Here is a 22,357-nt window from a genome sequence, read left to right as displayed (position 1 = left end):
ATTGTTTGTTTGTTTTTTTGTTGGCTAAATGTTGTCATTCATAAATTATTCCAGATAATTTCACCTTTTATTATTTTATTTGTCATCACATGTCCACACATCTTGGACTGAATCACACCACTTCTTTTCAGCTTTTTTTTAAACAAATGTTCTATGTATGCAATTTCTGGCTATTAAGTAACAAGATTAGATGAGATTTATTTTATTAATCGCAAAGGGAAATTCATGAGTTACAAAAGCAACATATTTATGAACCGAAAGTCATTTGTTCGAATGAAAGTGTTTCTGCATACAAAGCTATGTTCGGTGTTCCTACACTGTGTTGCCGCTCAGCGCAGCGGCTCGGCCCGCCCCTGACGGCGTGGAACGTCCTGACGCTTTTTCACGTCGTTGTTCTGTCTTACAATCAAATTCGCTGCGTCTGTATGCGTGTCTCCAGCTAGGCCAGAAAGTGATGGCGGCGCCTGTCTTGAGAGTATCCACCCCTCGGTGGGAAAGAATAGCTAGGCTTCTTGTTTGCCTTTTGGGCATATTGTTGTCTCTATATGCTTTCCACGTCGAGAGGGAAAGGGCTCGGAATTCGGATTATACGGCTTTGTGCGATGTCAGTAGCTCCATCAGCTGTTCAAAAGTGTTCAGCTCAAGGTAATTTGAATTCAGCAAAGAGCGCCTACAGTGGCGCTCAATGAAGTTGGCTGCTATTGTGGTAATCTGGCTGCGTGGTTTAAGCTGTCAAATTCATTCAGCTAACATTTACCTTCTGCCCGCTACCACTGAAGCTATCTACAAGCCACAATTGCTGGCAAGCTGTGGTCCAAATGTTAGTCAAATAACCTCTCAAAAAAGTTGATCGGTACCTTAACATTTAATAAGCACATCATTAGCAGTCTAGTTAGCTCAATGTAGCTAATTTTGCTAACCGTTAGCTAACGAAATCCATATGTTAACGTTATACTTCTTAGCCAGTTAGCTATGAACAGAGCCGTCAGCACTGTTATTTGATGACCTGCGGGTTGCTAATATTAATTGCATTTGTAAAACACTGCAGCTTCAGCACAAATTTCATCATTTGACTAACAGTATAAACTGTGTGTGTTTGTGTGAGACTGTTGTTGCTGCTGCATGAAGCCATACATTTTGCCTACCAAAACAAGGATTTTTGGAGATTATCTTGCTATCCTACACGTTATAGCATTGGGTAACGTAACTGTTTTTTTTTTTATCTCGCTGAATACTAGCCAGCACTCATATTGGCTGTTAAACATATGTGGTGCTAATTCATAATAAACTAGAGAAATGCATTTCCTGTTGAAAATACGTGTGGATGCTAATAAAAGCTGTAAGATCATCCTGAAAATGCCTGAAATCAATTGCTGAAACAGCTGAAAGATGAGAAGAAATTACTGAAGTTCTTTGTTGAAATAGTTGAGAAGAAATGGCTGAAGTTCTTTGTTGAAGAGCTGAACATTTTGATACCTGAATGGGGTGGAAGAGGGAGAGGGGGAGAGACAGAGAGAAGAAGAGAGGAGTTATGTAGGGGCATGTGCCAATTGCGCTGCATTTTTTGAACCACCAGATGGCACACCAAGACTGTGCCAGTGACTCAGCACTTTGAGCTCCCACTGACTTGTATTGCAAAATATAAAGCTGAATCAATTAAAAAGTATAAATGTTATAAAAAAGTTGAGTACAAGCAGGGATGTCCCTGAAGAGTTGAACAGATGAAGACCTCAATGGCCTGTATAGCTGAAAGTATGCTGGACTTATAAAGTGCCAGAAAAAGGGTGGAAGATTCCAGAATAATAACTAGAGAAATGCATTGCTGAACATTTTGACACGTGAAAGACATATCTAAATCAAAGTATGCTGAAGTACAATGAACCCATTAATTTAAATGGGGGGGAATTTTCAAAATAAAGCTAAATATTTCAAAAGTATGAAGTTTAGAAAAATCCTGAAGAGAAGCATGAATGTCCTTGAAGAGCTGAACATTTTGATAACAGAAAAGTGTGCTGAAGTAGAATTTAGCCCATTCATTGAAATGGGGCAAGATTTTCAAAATAAAGCTAAATATTTCAAAAGTATGAAGTTTAGAAAAATCCTGAAGAGAAGCATGAATGTCCTTGAAGAGCTGAACATTTTGATAACAGAAAAGTGTGCTGAAGTAGAATTTAGCCCATTCATTGAAATGGGGCAAGATTTTCAAAATAAAGCTAAATATTTCTAAAGTATGAAGTTTAGTAAAATTCTGAATAGAAGCATGAATGTTCTTGAGGAGCTGAACATTTTGATAGCTGAATTATACTGAAGTAAAATTTCTACATTCATTTAAATGGGACAAGATTTTCAAAATAAAGCTAAATATTTCAAAAGTATGAAGTTTAGAAAAATCCTGAAGAGAAGCATGAATGTCCTTGAAGAGCTGAACATTTTGATACCTGAACGGTTTTCATAGCTGAAAGTATGCTGAAGTTGAATTTTCCCATTCATTTGAATTGGCAAAATTTTGCTGAAAAACACTAAATAGTTTAAAAGGTATAAAGGTTATAAAAAAGAAAAATAGTAGCATAAATGTCCTTAAAAAGCTGAACATTTTGATACCTGAACGGTTTTCATAGCTGAAAGTATGCTGAAAAAAGTGCCGAAAAACAGACGGAAGAAACCAGAATAGTAATAAATACCAGGATAACATAGTATGGATGCTGAATCAGCATTTATATAATGAAGAACAGAAGAGCATAGTGTTTTATGCTTTTCTGTTGTGTGGATGCTTTACAGCTTTACAGCATCCACACAACTAGAGAAATGCATTTCCTGTCGTAAATGCGTGTGGATGCTGATAAAAGTGAACATTTTGATACCTGAATGGCTTTGCTAGCTGAAAGTATGCTGAACTTATTAAAGATGTGAAAATAGGACCCCACAGACTAGGTAAAATAAGTAGGTGTGAACGTGTGTGTGGGCGGGGCAATAGAGAGGGGGAGAGAGACAGAGAGAGGAGTTATGTAGGGGCATGTCCCAATTGCGCTGCATTTTATGAACCACCAGATGGCACTCCAAGACTGTGTCATTGACTCAGCACTTTGAGCTCCCATTGACTTCTATTGCAAAATATAAAGCTGAATCAATTAAAAAGTATAAATGTTATAAAAAAGTTGAGTACAAGCAGGGATGTCCCTGAAGAGTGGAACAGATAAAGACCTCAATGGCCTGTCTAGCTGAAAATATGCTGGACTTATAAAGTGCCAGAAAAAGGGTGGAAGATCCCAGAATAATAAAGAACAGGAAAGCATAGTGTGGATGCTTTACAGCATTCACACAATAAATAGAGAACAGGAGAGCATAGTGTGGATGATTTACAGCATCTACACAATTGATATGCTAATGTCAAACAGCGGCTATCAGTCAGTCCCATGGGTTAAGCCCTACACCCTGGCTATCTAAAGGGACAGTGTACACATTGTAGCTGCTCCAGAGGTCAGTGGAGTGGACTGTAACATAGTTGGTTACTTAAAAGGTTCACTGCTGGCAGCAGCTAGATAGCTACAGCTATTAATGAATCCAGTGAGTCCCACAAAATGAGAGCCTTTCCATGCCTTGAACACATGAATGCAAATGAACCAGGACTTGTCACATATATTGTAAATGAGTAAATTAATTCTGTGAGTATTAGATACAGTCTGGCCACTGTTGCCTAAAATAAGCTGTAAACCGCTAGTTTTGAGCGTTTTTGTATTTCAGGGTTCCTAAACCAAACTTGATATTGGTAGACTGAATGTCATAAACTTGATCTTCTAACAGGAGAATGATTGTACTTGACTTTGGTGTAAACAGTCTTGGTTTTCAGCTGTCTAATCAATACCACCATCAATTATACATAATATGAATACCCTGAGTCTGGTAATGCAGTTTACTGTGTTTGTTCTGTATGTTTAATTACCTGTCTTGTGCATGTCTTTTTAAGTACTTAACCATCTTCAATTAAAGCCTTGAAACTCCAACCAAAATGTCTGCTATGGTAAATAGAATGGAAAGTAATGAGAATACATAATTTATTAACCCAAGGAGAATAAGCTCCCACAAAGTGGCAAATGAAATGAGATTGCTAAACATTTTGCACATTAAGATTTATTGTTTCAACTTGTGTCATCCATAACCCAAATATTTTATAGGATGCTATTAAGAAGTTGTCCCATTGGTTCTCAGGGCAGTTAATGAGGGGCACAAGTTGCTGTGTTCTGGGGAGAAAGAAATGAAAGGTCTTAGTATTGAAACTGCCTCTTAACTTCATGCTCCTGCTGTATAGCCTCAACTGAGATATGTTAATTTTACAAGGGGACAAATGGTTGTGCCACTCGGACCAGGATGAATTACAGTGCCTTGCAAAAGTATTCATACCCCTCGAATTTTTCTACATTTTGTCACATTACAACCACAAACTTAAATGTATTTTATTGGGATTGTGTGTGATAGACAAACACAAAGTATCGCATAATTGTTGTTGTTGATGTTTCATTTGGACAGTTACAGATGCTTTTCTTCAGCAGGGACAGGGAAGCTGGTCAGAGTTGATGGGAAGATGGATGGAGCTAAATACAAGGCAATCCTGGAAGAAAACCTGTTGGAAGCTGCAAAAGGCTTGGAACTGGGGCAGAGGTTCACCTTCCAGCAGGACAACGACCCTAAACATACAGCCAGAGCTACAATGGAATGGTTTAGATCAAAGCATATTCATGTGTTAGAATGGCCCAGTCAAAGTCCAGACCTAAATCCTATTGAGAATCTGTGGCAAGACTTGAAAATTGCTGTTTACAGACGCTCTCCATCCAATTTGACTGAACTGGAGCTATTTTACAAAGAAGAATGGGCAAAAATTGCAGTCTCTAGATGTACAAAGCTGGTAGAGACATACCCCAAAAGACTTGCAGCTGTAATTGCAGCAAAAGGTGGTTCGACAAATTATTGACTCAAGGGGGGTGAAAACATATGCATGCCACACCTTTCAGTTTTTTATTTGTAAAAAAATCTTGATCACCATGTATCATTTTCCTTCCACTTTATGCGATGACAATTATGCGATACTTTGTTTTTGTCTATCACACACAATCCCAGTAAAATACATTTAAGTTTGTGGTTGTAATGTGACAAAATGTAGAAAAATTCGAGGGGTATGAATGCTTTTGCAAGGTACTGTAATTCATCCTGGTCCGAGTGGCACAACCGTTTGTCCCCTAGTAAAACTAACATGTCATGCTCTTGAGTCCTCAAAACATTCTAAGAGTCAATAAAGGGACTTGCCTTTTATTGACTCTTTACCTGCACTGAAGAATTTGGTGGGGTACTCCAGCGTTGATAGTGGTACTCAAGTCATGTCATCATCCCATGCAGTAACGAATAAAGGCTCTTTGTTCTGCAGCATTCGTTAACTTCCCTAAAAATTAAACACAGGTTTGGTAAATGAATTGTTAAACAGAAAATATACCATTGTCTATGATTATGGACTGTTGGTCACACAAAACAAGTTCGCCTTGAACTCTGGAAAACTGACATGGAGGATTTTAACTGTTTTGGGACATTTTGTAAACAAAACAATATAATGATCTGATTAATGCATAATGAAATACTTTTAAGTAAATTATAATTTTCCTGTTCTAAGGCACAATCTTTCTAAAAAGTAAGCCTCATCCAGTTGGTATTTGGCATTGGGAAGTTAACGTTTGACTTGAATCTGATTGCCATATATAGTATTTTTTTTTTTAGCTTACCTCCACTGATTTAGTCTGACTCATTGGTTCTTGAGAATACTAGGCTATGATTCTAGTCCTTTTAGTTTGCTGCAGTTTTCTTCTGTATTTCTGAATAAAGTTGTAATTGCTTTCTTTTTTGGTGCACGCGTGTGTGTGGTGCATATGCTTGTGTGGTTTAGGTGGGGTCGAGGATTTGGTCTCCTGGGCTCAATTTTTGGAAATGACAGTGCACTGAACCAACCCAACAGTGTCTATGGGGTTGTCTTTTATGCCTTTCAGCTCTTGCTAGGTAAGATTCCACTTTATTCTGAATAATTTGTTTAACTGATTTAAAAATTGAGCTGACGAATCCTGTAGCTGTTGCACTAGTAACTGGTGTTGACTCAACATTTCCTCTGTCATGGCTGTATTTGACCTAAACCTGACTCATGTGACACTGATTTTCATATTAAGTGGCCACTTATGAATATAATTATATACTTACTGGGAGCCCCATACTTTTTGAATCTCGTCTGCAATCAGTATTTTGTGATAATTGATAATGCTAATTAATTTCTGCTTTTGCTAAGACTACAGTGTAGTAGGCTAACAAGAAGAATCAAGTCAAGAGTTAAGAATCTTTGTCATTATGCATAGCACAATGAAATTTCTTCCAGCAGCTCTCACATTATTTACATAACACAAGAATTGTACAGTATATGAACAGATAAAAATGAAGATGTGTAGGACCTAATCAGGTCAACAGCATATTAGCAGCAGAAGAATATAGTCCCATTCCAAGGTGCAGCTCAGTGCAAATCTCAGTCTTTAAGAAGTGTGAGCATGTGTGTGCATCTGCAGGAGTCCAGTATTCTATCTGTAACTGTCCGGTCAGCTTATAGTGAGTCCAGATCCAGAAGAGGACTCCCTACAATGCCCTGAGCTCTTCTCAGCACCTGGGTCAAGTCCTTTCTGTCCTGTGCAGTGCAGCTCCCATACCACACTGTTATAATGAGACAGAGGATGCTCTCTACTGTCGCTCTATAGAAGTTTGCAAGCATCTGAGAGGAGAGACCAGCATGTTTCAGCTTCCTGTGGAAGAAAAGCCTTTGCCGGGCTTTCTTCACCAGTTAGGATGTGTTCAGAGACCAGGTCAGGTCAGACGTGCTGTGAATGCCAGGGAACTTGATGTTATACACTTGCTCCACCACCTCCCCGTTTATGAGAAGGGGAGCATACATTGTCTTCCTGGACCTCCTATAATCTACAATCACTTCATTTCTCTTGTTGGTGTTTAGGACAAGATTGTTAGGTGCTGGATCTCCTCTCTGTAGTGAGTCTCATCATTGTCCGAGATGAGACCCACTATGGTGGTGTCATCCATGAACTTCACTACTGTGTTTGTGGAGTGAATGGCATCACAGTCATGGGTAAACAGTGAAGAGAACTGGGCTGAACACACAGCCCTGTGTTGTTCCTGTGTTCAGGACCAATGTGGATGATGTGCAGCCTCCGATTCTCATCACCTGAGGCCTGTTAGTGAGAAAGTCCTTAATCCAATGACACAGCACTGCAGGCATTCCCAGATTGTGCAGTTTCAGTACCCGTTTCTCTGGGATTACAGTATTAAATGCCAAACTGAAGTCAATAAATAGCACCCTGACATAAGTGTTATGATGCTCCAGGTGGGACAGGGCTCTGTGTAATGCTATTGAGACAGCATCCTCTGTTGACCGGTTCTCTCTATAGGCAAACTGATGGCTGTCCAGACCAGCAGGGATGGCATCAAGTTGAGTTGAGTTGAGTTGAGCATCCTCTCTGTTGATCGGTTCTCTCTGTAGGAGAACTGATGGCTGCCAGCTGATCCGCACATAGCTTCAGAACCCGTCCTGACACCCTGTCTGGCCCTGCGGCTTTGTCGGTGTTGATCCTCCTCAGGGTGGAGCTCACCTGGTGTAGTTGCAGGACGAGAGGCTGCTGCTGTTCCTCAAGCTGAGGGAGATGTACATTTTCTCTGCTGCCAGGTGTATCGAAGCGTGCAAAGAAACTATTCAGGGTGGTATCATGGCTGACCTGCTGGTTGTTGCCTCTGTAGTCTGTTATTGTTTTGATGCCTGTCCACATACTTTGTGTGTTGTTATTCATAAAGTGCTCCTCAATGCGCTGTTTGTACCTGTGTTTGGCCAGCAGGATGCCCTTCTTTAGTTCTTTCTGGGCCCTGCTATAGGCCAGCCTGTCACCTGATCTGAAGGCAGTGTCTCGAGCTTCAGGCAGAGGTGACACTGTACTGTCCAACCATGGTTTCTGGTTTGAAAAAACCCTGATGGACTTTGTAGGTAGGACAGCATCCGTACAGAACGAGAACAGCTGATGTATAAGCCTCCAGGTCTGAGCCCTCTTTGTACACCCCCCAGTCAGTATGCTCAAAACAATCCTGTAATGCTGAAGAAGCCTTCTCTGTCCACACCTTGACTGTTTTGGTGATTGGTTTTGTCCTGCAGATCAGAGATTTATATGCTGGGATCATCTCCATAGAGATGTGATCTGACATGCCCAGGTGTGGAGCTGCTATATTCTTGTATGCTCCCGGGATGTTGCAATAAACCTGATCCAGGATATTATTGTCCCTGGTTGGAAAATTGATGAATCTGTAGAATCTGGGAAACACTGCTTTAAGTCCACATGGTTAAAGTCTCCAGCCACAATCACAGCCACTTCTGGTTTTGCATTCATCTGCCTGCTAATCAGGTGGTACAGCTCCTCCAGCACTAATTTAGTGTTGGCTCGCGGTAGACGGCTACAGTCAGGATTGAGCAAATCTCTCTCGCCATTTTTAAAAGGTCTGCATTTCACTGCCAGATATTCCAAGTCAGGGGAGCAGTGTGTTACAATGATGCTCATAGTTGGGCACCAGAGGTTGTGGCTGTACAGCGCCAGACCTCCGACTCTGTTTAGCAGATGCTGCAGTCCTGTCTGCCTGAAACAAGGAGCGTCCCTCCAGCTCCATTGCAGCGTCTGAGATGTTGTCATCCAACCAGGTTTCAGTTATAAACACAGCGCAGCTGTCCATCCTCTGTAAGACCATCTGCAGCCGAATCTCGTCCATTTTGTTGGTTAGTGACCTGGCATTTATGAGGAAGAGACTAGGGAGTGCCGGCCTGTGTGGATTAGTATGTAGCCTAGCACGCAGGCCGCTCCTCTTACCCTGCTTTTGTTTACAGTGTCGCCTCCATCTCCTAGGCCACAAAGGGGGGATGATGAGAGCCATAGTGGTCCAGTGTAACTTTGAGCGCTATGTGCGTATGCACCGCCATGTTCAAAACTCAATGTGAAATTTGAACGCAAAAGAAACTAGAAAATTGCATTTTCTGAAGAAAATGCATATGGATGCTGAGCGCTTGAAAATCACCCTGAAAATGCTGAACATTTTGACACCTGAATGCTTTTGCTAGCTGAAAGTATGCTGAAGTTGGAATTTCCCCATTTATTTGAATGCGGTAAGATTTTCAGAATAAGGCTAAATATTTTAAAAGTATGAAGTTTAGTAAAATTCTGAATAGAAGCATGAATGTTCTTGAGGAGTTGAACATTTTGATAGCTGAAATTATGCTGAAGTAGAATTTCCCCATTCATTTAAATGGGGCAAGATTTTCAAAATAAAGCTAAATATTTCAAAAGTATGAAGTTTAGAAAAATTCTGAATAGAAGCATTAATGTCCTTGTAGAGCTGAACATTTTGATAGCTGAAAGTATGCAGAAGTAAGAATTTTCCCATTCATTTGAATGGGGCAACATTTTCAGAATAAAGCTCAATATTTTAAAAGTATGAAGTTTAGAAAAATTCTGAAGAGAACCATGAATGTCCTTGAAGAGCTGAGTTTTGATAGCTGAAAAAGCTGAAAGTAGAAGTTTCCCATTCATTTGAATGGGTCAAGATTTTCAAAATAAAGCTAAATATTTCAAAAGTATGAAGTTTAGAAAATGTTTGAATAAAAGCTGAATGTCCTTGAGGAGCTGAACATTTTGATAGCTGAAATAGCTGAAAGTGTGCTGAAGTTGAATTTTCCCATTCATTTGAATGGGCAATAATTTGCTGAAAGAACCTACAGTCAGGGAAAAAATTATTTGAACCCCAGCTGATTTAGTAAGTTTGCCCCCTAACAAAGAAATGATCAGTCTACAATTTCAATGGTAGGTTTATTTGAACAGTGAGAGACACAACAATAACAAAAAAATCCAGAAAAATGCATTACAAAAAAGTTATAAATTAATTTGCATTTTCATGAATGAAATAAGTATGGGCTTCCCTGGCCACCTGGCACTGGCACAGATCACAAGGTCCCTTTAGTCATAGCATTTAACACTCGAAATTTCCATACTAAAGGCAAGACTACTAAGTTTAAGCCTCCGACTATCCAGTATTTGTGAGTAGGCTTAATTAAAAAATCTGCACAACCCTGGTTCTAAGCTCTGATTAATATCATTGTTTACTGTACACAGTATATAGACTATAGTTATGCTTTTTCTCAAGACATCCCGTGCTGCTCTTGTTCAGTGTGTTTGAGCAGTTTTGTTACTTTCCTTTATTACAATGAAATATTATAAATAGAATAGAGAATAGTGGGCAATTTGGATAAAATCCTCTATCACAGTATATGTTAAGTATTTCTATAATGATATACAGTACATTGTGTGTGTGTGTGTGTGTGTGTGTGTGTGTGTATATATATATGTATGTGCAAAACATACAGTTTCTGAGCATTTTATAATCAGTAAAAGACAACTGCATATGATGCAATATTTAAACTGCAACCTATTTAAATAGATTATGTTGGGCTGCCATAAGGATTTGTCTGAATAATGAGATAGGCAGCACACTTGTATTTCTGTTGAAACAGTGTTCTTATAGACAGTTCTTTTTCCTATGGAGACATGGTTATGGCCTAGTTTACCAACACGTTTGAGCTTCTCCTGTCAGTCACAATGCATGTTGTTACTGTGCGTTTAATGTGTGCCAGCTTATACTGCGAACAGTTCCTCTTATTTATAATTCTTTGTTTAAATGATTTCCCTGCATATTTTTGTTAGCTTCCTAGCCCCATTCAGATGCATGCATGTTACAGAAACTGTCAGTAGATGGCTGTGCGTTGCACTTTAATGGAGATGGGTAAACAAACTGGACTCGCATAACATTAGGCTATGCAATAACAGCCACATTGTTGCAATAGTCTTTTCTCTTGTAGAATTAGACCAAAATGTTTGAAAAAACTTCTAATAAAGTATAAATCTTGCTTTTATGTGGCTTGTCCTTGTCATTCTCTCCTCATTCTGCAATTTGCTAAATAGTTCCTACCTTAATGTATAATGTCCATGTATTGGACAGTGTCACCGCTGAAGTGGGTATAACCCCCTCTGACCACGGGGGAAGTACTGAGTAAATTACTACTTGGCACACCAAAATAAGGAGGAGAAGAAGACAAACTACTGTGTTGGGGATACCCTCTATTGTAATGCAGACTGGTTGACAAAAAATAAAAATAAAAACAAAGGCTCAACCAGAACCATCTCAGTTGACCGACAGGCCTCTCTTGACTAATGACTCTACTAGTGGACTATTAGGGGGCACCCCTGACCTTAATTGACTTTTGTACAAACATTGGCTCCTCTAAGCTACTGACTAAGGATGTGAAAATTAAGCTAACTCATGCTTATCAAGCATGGGAAGCTATAAAGAGCTATCAAAGCGCTTGCATCTTCAAATTTCCATTATTCGCAATGTCAGGGAGCTGCGGAAAGGTTTAACTGACTCGGGAGTGGTGATGCACCACTCCATTGTGCAACATTTGTACACAAAATAGGTTCTGCATCTGAAAAGTCATGCAGCCTCAACACAGAAGTCATTGCCTGAAGTATGCAAAGTGACATCTGGATCAGTAGACATAGGGTTTGATAGCATTTTATTAAATCTGAATCCTCTGTCAGATCTGCTTATCTAATCTGCATCTTTTCAGTGGTCTCCAATATATGTCACTGTGTGAGGCACTGACTTTATATCGTGTTAAATCAAGTATGCCCATTAATGCCCCGTGTTTGACAGTGAGCACTGTAAGCTGTCTTGGATATGCAGCTTCTCCATGCCTTCAGAGTCACCTGTTTACATGACTTAAAGGATAGTTCTGGGATTTCTTTAAGTTGGTCTTAAAATAACACTGATGTGCCCATATATACATGAGAATAAGTCTGTCATTGTAACTTCTGATACTCGACACCAACCCTGAAGGTTTCCATCGGAAATACTCTATAAAATTGTAGGTGCATTCCCACTCTCTCGGAGTAGGAATGCACCTACAATGTGAATTTCAGAGTGGGAGAACTTGCAAAATCGCAGGGTGTTCAAATACTTCTGTTCCTCACTGTATATGGGCACATCAAGATTGTTCAAAGACCAGCTTAAAAAATCCTGCACCTATGCTTTAAGCATGTGGAGAGATGCCAGAAACACTCTAGCTGGTGTAGCGTGTTCTTCATGAAGAATAATCGGAATCAAATATCAATTTTCAAACATTTATTATCATAACTAAACTCAACACTGGGTACTTTACTTTTCCATAACAGAGACTTGGACCCTACTGTTTCAGCATAGGTATAGAGCAGCCAAAGTTTTTGGAATAATGGATAAACGTTGCTTCCTAGGAGAGTATCAAGTATATGTTGGCTGGTAAGGAAAGATGTCTAATGACGAGGAACACAAGATAATTTTGGTAGCAGAAAAGAATCCCCATCTGGTGTTTACAAAGCTGATGAAATATCACAAGCACAAACACTGAGGAAGCTCAGCCTTAGAACCATGACTGCACCTCATGTGACAACAGTGGACTATGACCAGTTTGAAAAGAGCAAACTCAGGTTGCATGTGTGTTGCAAGGTTTTTTTGTTTTTGTTTTTGTTTTTTTTTTTAACCTAAGCCTTAGTTTGTGTTTCTTGCTGTAGGAATGACTGTCAGTGCAATGGCTGCCCTTATTCTCATGACGACATCCATCTTGTCAGTGGTGGGTTCACTGTACCTGGGCTACATCCTCTATTTTGTCCTAAAGGACTTCTGCTTCATCTGCATTACCACATATGCCCTGAACTTCATTCTCTTTATTCTCAACTACAAGCGGCTGGTTTACTTGAATGAGGCCTGGAAGCAGCAGCTCCAGGCCAAGCAGGACTAAGCTGTCGAGAACGGCAAGAAAATTCAACAACAACAAAACAAGAGAGATGTGACCTCTGAACATTTGACTTGCCACCAGGAGACCTTGCTTCCAAAACAATGTTTATTCTGCTGTGTGTTCAAAAAAATGAAGAAATTAAATGTTGGGTCTGACTTCTCAATGTTGATTGCAAACATAGAAGGATTTGTAACTGAAAGATGTTCTTTTAATTTCTTTTTTTTTTCCTTGTTTAACATTCTGCTCACTTAAGGAAGAGGCTGTGTGTGGATGCATATTTGTGTGTGTGTCAGGAAATGCAACAACCTGAGCAAGTAGTGGCAGAAGGCCTGAATGATGGAGGACAGCTCTCTTTAGGATAAAAAGGATCCAGAATGGAGGAAAACGCAGGACATGAAAGGGTTTTACGTGGCATGGTTCAAAAGGTCATATTACTGTACAGCAGACACCTGCACTAGTACTTGGAACCAAATAATGGCTTCCAAAATTAGAAAAATGTTCATTAGGTTATACAGTTTGCAGATGAGGTTCTATGACAGGTGGGGGTAAAACACCATTTATACATAATTTCTTTTAATGTTTACACTTTGTAGTAATTTTGTTTTTGAAGAGGACCACTAAAAATAAACACAGGACAGTGCGAGTGTGTGTGTGTGTGTGTGTTTGTAGATCAGATTGTTTCACAATTCTGTAAATAGCTGCTGAGCAATATTCCAAGCCAGGTTGTGATGTAGTGTAGACACAAACCTTTAAGTTAAAACAGAAAGACAGGAGAAAACAGTAAATCTGGAACAAAACGTGATGAGGGTCACAGTTTGGGGGACGAGTCAGAGTTGTTCGGTGCATCTTCTGTCCTGTCATCCTGGTCAGGTGCAGTTCAGTCGTGGATTTCTTTGTTGTAAGTGGTTACTGTTTTATCTGAAGCCACTGGCACAAGTCTTTTAAACACAACTTGAGGTTCTTTTCTAGGTTTACATCAGCCCCCTCCCCGTGTTGTGTGAAAAGCATTCCTGACCACCGCACAAGTGGGTTCCATAAAGACATATGTGCCTAAGGGAGTGTTAAGGTGAATGACCTTTTGGGCATGGGATTGGGGTAATGTCTTTTTAATACCAATTTTCCCTCATTGTTTCATTGTCACAGGTCCAAGGCTTTATTCTTATGATCACACTTATGTAAATTTAAGATACCAGTGAAGTGTTTTCCCCCTTCCTTATAGTCTCACGCGGTAGCAAAGGCTGCTACACTGTGATTGTCCGCTCAAGAGTAGGATGGCCAGCATCTCTAATCTTTGTGTCAGTTGTGTTAATGTTCATCTGGCTTTTCTTTACTGTTCGACCAGTCTACATTTGATGTCAGCTGAGCAATACTGGTGATCTTGCCAAACTGAGCTTAGTTGATGTGAGTGGTTGCAGTGTAACAAGCTGTAAGGAAACAAAACGGTATGTTGAGCAACAGGTGGAGTTTGTGGGATGTTTGCTCCAGTAGGAAAGATATCCAGGTGGGTGGTTTTCTGTCACATGGAAGCATTTTGTTAAGTTAATCTAACATAGCAAGGTTTGTACAGTGTGATAGAACAGAGGGACATGCAAGCATGGCTTGTGTTGGTTTTGCTAGAAATCCACAGTATTGTCAGTTCAGTACCAGAGTAGGACCGCTGTCCGTTTTCCACCCAGAATCCACTGGTTAAAGTAACCTACTTGGCAGATGCATGGTACACTAGCTCTTGGCTTTAAGTACATATATGTGGGCCATCGGACAATCTTACACACATTGTCAAAGATCTGTATCTGTTATAGTGATACCTGTAATAATGTGATTCTACTGTGGTGTTAAACCAGCTTCTTTCCATGACTGCTAGTCTCCATGCCCCTTCATATTTTAATAGAAAACAAGTTCTCCTAGACTTTTACTTTATGGGTTGAGGGTTGTTAAAGCAGTGAGGTAGTAACTGATAGGAAAGGAAGTTCAGTGATGTGCTTCCTGGGACAACATATGAAGTCATCAGTTGTAAATGAAAAAAGAAACGGGGGTGATACTTTTGTTTCTTTTTTTAACCCAAGGTATTGCCAAAGACAAATTATGTTCTTGCATGTTGTGACCTATTTTGCACTTGTTATATCAATACCATCATTATCCAAAGCATGATGTGTTATATGTTTGTGATAGTTCTTCCAACATTCCAGGCAGACACTGGTTTGCATTGGCTTCCATAACCTATAAGAGTTTTGACAGTTCTCCATCATTCATAGTAAAGCTCATTGATACTGTTTCACAATATCAGTATTTTCCTTTGGGTTTGAGTAACAACAGTAAATGTGATGCAGTTTGGTAGCCACCCAAAATGCAACTCAGTGCAGTTCATTCAACTGTGGTGTGTTATGCTAGTATCTGCCAATGTAGCCTCAAGCAGAGTAATCCCATGTCTTGTAACTCCCAGATTTTATTCATTTTCAATTTTGTCTCTAGTCTTTGCTGACTCAGCTTGAAGCAATTTATTACAGCCCACCTTTACACAAATTTCAGATTTTGGTTTAAAAAAACCAGTTGCTGCCTGGAGGAGCTTAGAAAATTGGTTGTCATTTATGTTAAGATGACTTGATTGGTAGTAAATTGGTTGCAACATGCAAAATCAGCAGTCAAACCTGTATGGTCCTTTGTCAAATGATGTTATATGTTTCTATCATTTCTTTAGTAAGTAATTATTTTTATCTTCCGATACAGTATTGACCTGCTGAGCTTACATCAGGCTCCTTTTTCCATCTTATCTTAGAATTAGTTTACAGCCCCACTGTTTTTGTCTTCATCCTTTGTTCTGGGAAAGCCTGTACACCCACATAAGACAAATCTCTTATGGATTCACTTGAACAATTTTTTTTTAAATTGTAGTTAAACTAGCATAACTTTCTAGTTTCTTGGCAACAACTATGGGTCCTGTGAGTACTGACCATAGAGCTGACTAGCCTATTAGGTAGCCTATCATTATGTTTATGATAACAGTTATATGCAATCCTATTACACTAGTTGTGTGCAGTTACTTTAAAAAAATGGGTAAGGAATTTGGATGTTAAGAGTGAAATATTTACTTGCTAAAAAGATCGCTATGTTGTGAGATGATTTGTCAAAAAGAAAGTCAAAACAATCAACATGGCATTCTCATGAATGTTCCTCTAGGCCCTGATGTATGACTGCCATGTTAGTTGCATCATCAACGCCAACAAAAGTGCCTTCTGTTTGATCACTAGGCCTTGAGCCAAAGATGAGCAACAGTAATCGCCTTGTAAAATGAAGAACGGTAACTGTAACAGGCACTTCTGCTTGTCTTCCTTAAGATGTAATCTGATAAATTGGTAATACCTAAAGATTTAATATCCAGTATATTCAGTATCACTGCAAAAATCCATTAAGAAATTGCCAGAAAAAATAAAGCCCCATCAAATCAATGGCCGCTCCCTTTTTCCTTCCTGAACTCCGCTGTGTTCTGTCTAGCTAGGAAATCTTGGTTATCTAAGAATACATTGTCAACTACTTGACTGTAATGTTCTTTTTCATTATTAATTATGCCCTTTAGCTGTATAGACTGTTAACATTTTGGGTTATTTTAGTTAAAAAAAAAAAATTTAAAGATAAGGGGTTGGAGGGCTGGAAATCAATGTGTCAGCATAAAATGTTTAAATTTGTCTGAAGGACTTAACAGAGTTTGCTTCTGTATTGCCAAATATGTTTTTAAAATGCTGTATTTTCTTAACATGGAAAGTGTTACAGGAATGGTAGGAGAGTGTGGACAAAGTAATTGTTTAATTCCAGTTTATCTTGAGGGAAAATTGTGGAGAAGGCTGAACATTTTTAATTGTCATGTGAAAATGATCTACCATTAAAACATTACCTCTGAATTACCAGTTTCACTTTGTTATTTAAGATGAACAGTATTTAATTTCAAAGGAAGAGTAACTTGACTGCTAGGGAAGTCAACTGTTAAAATAAATTAATAAATAAAAGACCGACGTGCAACACTAAAAGCAGCGAATTGAAAAACCTCATTTAACCGGCATACTGCAGATACAGTAACTTCTCCACCCTTACATTTTCATCTAACGTTACAGAAACATGGCATTAACAGACATGCAACATGTTTATTTTTTTAAGCTTACCCTCAAGTCCCACCAAACAGTGGAAAAATAGCTCCCTTTCAAGTAGCTCCAATGTCGGTAAATCCAACCAGTGGATGCGTCTTCCCTCACACAGATTCAAAGCAGTGAAATTAAGTCCAACAGCTAGCGTAGCGCCGACAGTAACATTATGGATCCTTAGAATCCTCTCGCCAACCAGCAACACATCACATGCAGCAGACACACTGGCCTCATGCAGTCAAAAAAACAGGTACTGTGTTCTGGGGGAATCCAGCGTTGATGAACTGATCATTCACTGCCACGGGAGGCTTCACTGGCTGGCTGCTTGTAGGTTAGACCTGGTCAGGTGAGTGAGTTGCTGTACAGCCGTGGTTCTCAAAATGTGGGGCACACCCCACTAGTGGGGAATATAGACATGACAGGTGGGGGGCAATGAACAGAAAAAATTAGAAATGGGTCATTAATACAAGTAAATTAAAATATCAGTTTGTGCCTGGGAGGAAAAAAAAGTGGAACCATAGTGCAACAATAACGGTTTAACGTCGGCATGTTAACTTCCACGCAGCAATATAAGGAAACGTTCACACATAGGGCCAATAGTGTATGTAAGTGGGCATAATAACGTAAATGGATAAATTTGTTACATGGACCACAAAAAAAGCAGGCGATTCAGCACAAGCAGACAAAGAAACAGGCAGTAGCCTTAACCAAAATGCCAGCTGAAAAGAAAATGTGATGAAGCCTATCTTGTGCGGCAGAATTACGAATTCATGGTGGGGGGAGAGGAGAGACCCATGTGTGTCTTAAACCGCTGGCAGCAGACAGCATGAGACCCAACAAATTAAGACGTTTAGAGACAACACACCCCAGTCAATTGCTGAGCAGCTCATTCTCCCTGTAACTGTAAACATGGTGTCGATTATGCTGGATGAAACAAGTGCTGCAAAATTGAAAACTATCCCCCTGTCAAACGATAGTTGCACTTAAATTTTATCCGTTTTCAACTTAGTGTTATTTGATATTTCAATAAATTTAAAATTGGCCAATTTCGTTACAATTTTTTGACAAGTGGGGCTTGAAAATTCACCCACCCTCTTAAGTGGGGATTGACAAAGTTTGAGAAACACTGCTGTACAGGAACATTCCCGGACATGCAGGCCCGGTATTTTTCTCCACATGAATGCCGGGCAATGATGACCATCCAAGGTAATAATGTAACACTTTATTTTGTTTTGGGGGGGGGGTGTCTTGTCTTATACAGATTTGCTACATTTCATTGGATTTAGAAAAAAAAAATAAAATCACTACTCAATCAGAATGGTATTAAATACAGGAATATGACTAAAAATAAAAAGAGCAATAAAAATGAGAAGAAGAATAAACAGTATTCAGATGAAATAAACGATTACCCGTTATACAACAATTATTGCTGGATCAAATGTAAAATAAACAGCCTTACAAATGCAAGGAAACATCTAAAACCACTAAAATTTCCACAACAGAAGCATACTCACAGCTACTGTATGTTTGAAAGAAAACTAAAGCAGAGTTGAAATATCCAGTACTTGGCCAGCTGTAACACAAAGGTCAATTATGTGATACGGACACAAGCAGAGTCACTGACTGCAGGTAACGCGTCATTTAACTCTTGAGGTGTACATTTAGTTTTTGAAAACCTTCATTCTCAGAGGTTTTGGGTAACAGCGCAAGGACTGTAAAGTACACCTCAGTATGGTCTACAAAACTGGTGTAATGTTGAAAATGAGTAATGAAGTGATAAAAAAAAATTTAAAACTACAGTTTGTGTATTGACTACATGTTGTGCCTTTAAACCCATATACCAAAATTTGTTGATTTTCATATATAAAAACAAAGCTCTTATGATTAGATTCAGCATTGTAATTCATGTCAACATTTATCCATGGGGAAAAAAACAGTTAAGTAATGACAAGATTACATTTTTGTAAACAACTTTCAACACAGCTAACTGTGAAACTCCTAACAGAGCTCCTAAACATTGACGTGTTTATTACTTAAAAACACTGAGAAAAGCAAAATAGAGGTGCTAGTGTGATAATGTCTTTCCTTTATAGATTATTTGGAACATGATGCTCTTTCTCCACCAGGTGAACTCATATCACCTGACTGGAGAAAAGCTCACAACTAAACACTGATGGACTTACTGGTTTTTGACCTGACCTTTTTATGATAGTAACTGCAACACAACACCTCACCTGTCAGAATCTCCTGTAACTATGAAATGCATTTCCTCAGTCTTCACCCAGGTGTAGTCCAACACCACATCACAAGTCTAATTATTGTTATAAAGTGATAATTGCACCATTTATTAGTCACCAAAAGCTAATTTTTATCAAGCATCAAAAATTGCTTATAAGTTGTGCAAAATATTCCAAATTGCTGGAAAACCCTGGTCACACTATTTGGTGTGTTTGGTAATCGTGTTTCATGGTGATTTGACCTAATGTGCACATATTGAACTGGTTGTCAAAGAAAGTGCCCCATAGCGTATCACCCCATTTCCATAAAAGTTGGGATGCTGTGTAACATGTAACCCCCTGCAGTTTGCCTACTGGGCAAACAGGTCACTGGACGATGCAGTGAACATGGCACTGCATTACATCCTGCAACACCTCGACTCCCCAGGGACGTACGCACAGGCCCTCTTTGTTGACTGCATTCGTCGCAGCAACCAAACAGGACAAGTACAGACTTCAGCAGACAGTCAGGACTGCAGAAAAGGTCATTGGGTAAGCCTGTCCTCCGCACGGGTCAAAAGGAGAGTGGAGGGGATCACTGCAGACCCCTCACACCCTGGACACAATCTGTTTGAACTCCTGCCCTCTGGACAGCGTTACAGGTCACTGTGCACTAAGACAACCAGGCACAGGGACAGTTTCGTCCCCTAGGCTGTCGCTCTGATGAACACTTAACCAGCAACAGTATGACTGGACAATAACCCATATATATATATATATATATATATATACACACACACACACACACATATATACAGTACAGAGTATACAGGCTCATACCGGTCTCTAGGTCTTAAGTACTCTGTTTTATACCTATTTATCTCATTTCAATGAACATTCCTTTGTTGTCTGCATTGTTCACTGTCTGTTTAAACTGCTTTTTCTGCATTGGTTTTCACTGTTTGTTGATGTTAATACTGCTATTTTGTTATATTACACAACCTTATGCTGGTTTACTGTTTGCACATTTAGAGCCGATGTACTAGAGTCAAATTCCTCGTGTGTCCTTCACACCTGGCCAATAAAGCTGATTCTGATGTAAATAAAAGCTAAATGCAATGAACTGCAAAATTTTTAGAACCTATATTTAATCTAAACAACTTGTTTCATCTTCAAACAAAATGTTTGAAGATGAAAAAAGTGTATATATTTATTTATTAACTGACCTTTTTTCTTTAGCCCCACACACACACACACACACACACACACACGAAAGGATCAGAATATTAGGAACCTCTGAATACAATCCTATTCTGAGATGCTCTTTTTTTATACCTAGTCATGATACTGACCTGTTGCCCGTTAACCAGTTTAACCTTAGTTAAATGGTTGCTGGTCTCAAATTCAGAATAAGCTCATAAACTAAAAAAATATAAAATGTAATAATTTTAACATCAGATATGTCTTTATACTGTTACCAAATGATTTGGGGGTAAAGGGGGATTTCAAAACATTTCATTCTGTTTGAATTTACACAGCATCCTAAGTTTTTTTTTGGAAAGGAGGTTGTATAAGATAGACTAAAGTTTACCAGATATTTTCCATAAGGCCTGTCCTGAACTGGGTGCCCCAACAGTGCCAGATATCAGAGCGAGCATGGGTACTTGGTCCAAGGGGGTAGCCTGCCTGTTTCATTTGCCAGTCCCCAGTACCTCTCCTTCAGGATGAATGCTGCTGCTTTGGGCTGCCTTTGCCTGGTGAAAATACCCTTCTTGTTCCCCACCACACGGGTGATCTCTGCAGACACAAGACAGATCAATAAAGACCTCGTCAAGCACAGGACGCAAAAACAGAGGAGCCTTTTATCCAGTCAATATGCTGTGAAGAGATTATGCTTTGAGATAACTGTGCTCTCAAATACCAAACGCAAGAAAGTTAAGCTAATAGTTAAAAGTAAGAGTAGCCTGACATGGGCAAAAATTGCTCCATCAGTGGGATTTGTTGCTCCAGAAGAGAAGCCTAGAAATATTGTGAGAAGTCCTTTTTGGCTTTCATGCACCTCTCCTGCAGAGCATCTTCAGGACATGTTAGGACAAAACAATGCAAAAGTGATGCAAAGCACAGAATGAATCTCCCATTGTGAAGTCACAGTTTCTGGATACTTTGATGCTCTTGACAAGACACTACTGCGTCCCTGACGGATTCATTTTTTCATTGTAATTATTTTAAACGCAACTTTACAACCTCAGTCAACTTTTGGTCTGTTATCAAATACATATTACAAATAATAATGTAATATGCACAATAGTTCCTTTTATGACTTGTCCCGTTTTTCCATCCCATTTATGTGCTGCAGGTGGCTTTCATTTGTGAACGTCCTGGCCAGACTGTAAGATCTGTATTTTGAACACTTTTTTTTCCCCATCATTATAAAACTTTTACATTTTAAAATTAGATTTCACCAATGAATAGTTCTGCATAAGGAAAAGATTCAGTATGGTGTACTTTAGTATTGTCTACAGTATCAAAGTCTTCTAAGCAGAGGTGTGGATCATGTTATTGTGTTTATATGGACCATAAATTCATGGGCTACTCGATTTAAATGAACACCATATCATACAGTGAGCCACAGTTGATGAGAAGTCTCTGTCCACAGCACCTGCCCACCCAGTAATAGGTGTTTAGTGTTTTTTTTACAATGCAATACCAATATATTGTGCACAGCACAGCAGCTCTGGCACTACAGGTTGTCATGATCTGCAGCTGTAGTACCTTGTGCGGTCATGAAGTCGGCAAAGTTCCAGATGAGTTCACCAATAACATATTGCTTCCTCTTCTGATCAAACACCTTGTGGTAGTTTTTCAGGACTATCTTCTGGTACTCCTCACTGAACATCATGGGCGGATCCTGAAGAGTGAAAAGAAAGCTTGCGCATTAATATGTTTCTGGGAAAATGTGTTGAGTGACAATGCAGAAAACAGAAGTGGGCTGACAGAGGTTTAACAATATCTGAAATCCAGCAGAGTCCTACAAAACAAAACAAACAAAAAAAAAAACATACACACACACA

At 39.3% G+C, this 22,357-nt stretch overlaps 2 protein-coding genes across 3 annotated transcripts in view; one reads left to right on the top strand and one right to left on the bottom strand.

Annotated features, from left to right (window-relative positions):
* The first annotated feature begins 403 nt into the window (after positions 1–403).
* On the top strand, positions 404–14,987 carry vkorc1l1 (vitamin K epoxide reductase complex, subunit 1-like 1). The gene is made up of 3 exons (XM_020600556.1): positions 404–645; positions 5,927–6,036; positions 12,717–14,987. Exons 1-3 carry the CDS (start codon positions 455–457, stop codon positions 12,941–12,943), a joined length of 528 nt encoding a protein of 175 aa, XP_020456212.1. The 5' UTR covers positions 404–454; the 3' UTR covers positions 12,944–14,987.
* A 5,339-nt stretch (positions 14,988–20,326) lies between these two features.
* The window catches only part of gusb (glucuronidase, beta), a 17,457-nt gene continuing 15,426 nt past the window's right edge, over positions 20,327–22,357 (bottom strand). For both annotated transcript variants that reach the window (XM_020600614.1, XM_020600613.1), the window contains exons 11-12: positions 22,059–22,194; positions 20,327–21,083 (exon numbers count right to left, since the gene is read on the bottom strand). In XM_020600614.1, the coding sequence (XP_020456270.1) occupies positions 20,932–21,083; positions 22,059–22,194 (288 nt within the window). In that variant the 3' untranslated portion in view covers positions 20,327–20,931. The remainder of the gene's footprint in view (positions 21,084–22,058; positions 22,195–22,357) is intronic.

The sequence above is a fragment of the Monopterus albus genome, unplaced genomic scaffold (genome assembly GCF_001952655.1).
Source record: "Monopterus albus unplaced genomic scaffold, M_albus_1.0 scaffold47.1, whole genome shotgun sequence".
Lineage (NCBI taxonomy): Eukaryota > Metazoa > Chordata > Actinopteri > Synbranchiformes > Synbranchidae > Monopterus > Monopterus albus.
This window is presented reverse-complemented; position numbering and strand designations above follow the sequence as displayed.

Excerpts from the sequence above, each read along its gene's own strand:
- vkorc1l1 (XM_020600556.1), top strand. The coding sequence starts at position 455 with ATGGCGGCGCCTGTCTTGAGAGTATCCACCCCTCGGTGGGAAAGAATA. Across the intron at positions 646-5,926 it reads TCAAAAGTGTTCAGCTCAAG|GTGGGGTCGAGGATTTGGTC; the intron begins GTAATTTGAATT and ends TGTGTGGTTTAG. Across the intron at positions 6,037-12,716 it reads TGCCTTTCAGCTCTTGCTAG|GAATGACTGTCAGTGCAATG; the intron begins GTAAGATTCCAC and ends TTCTTGCTGTAG.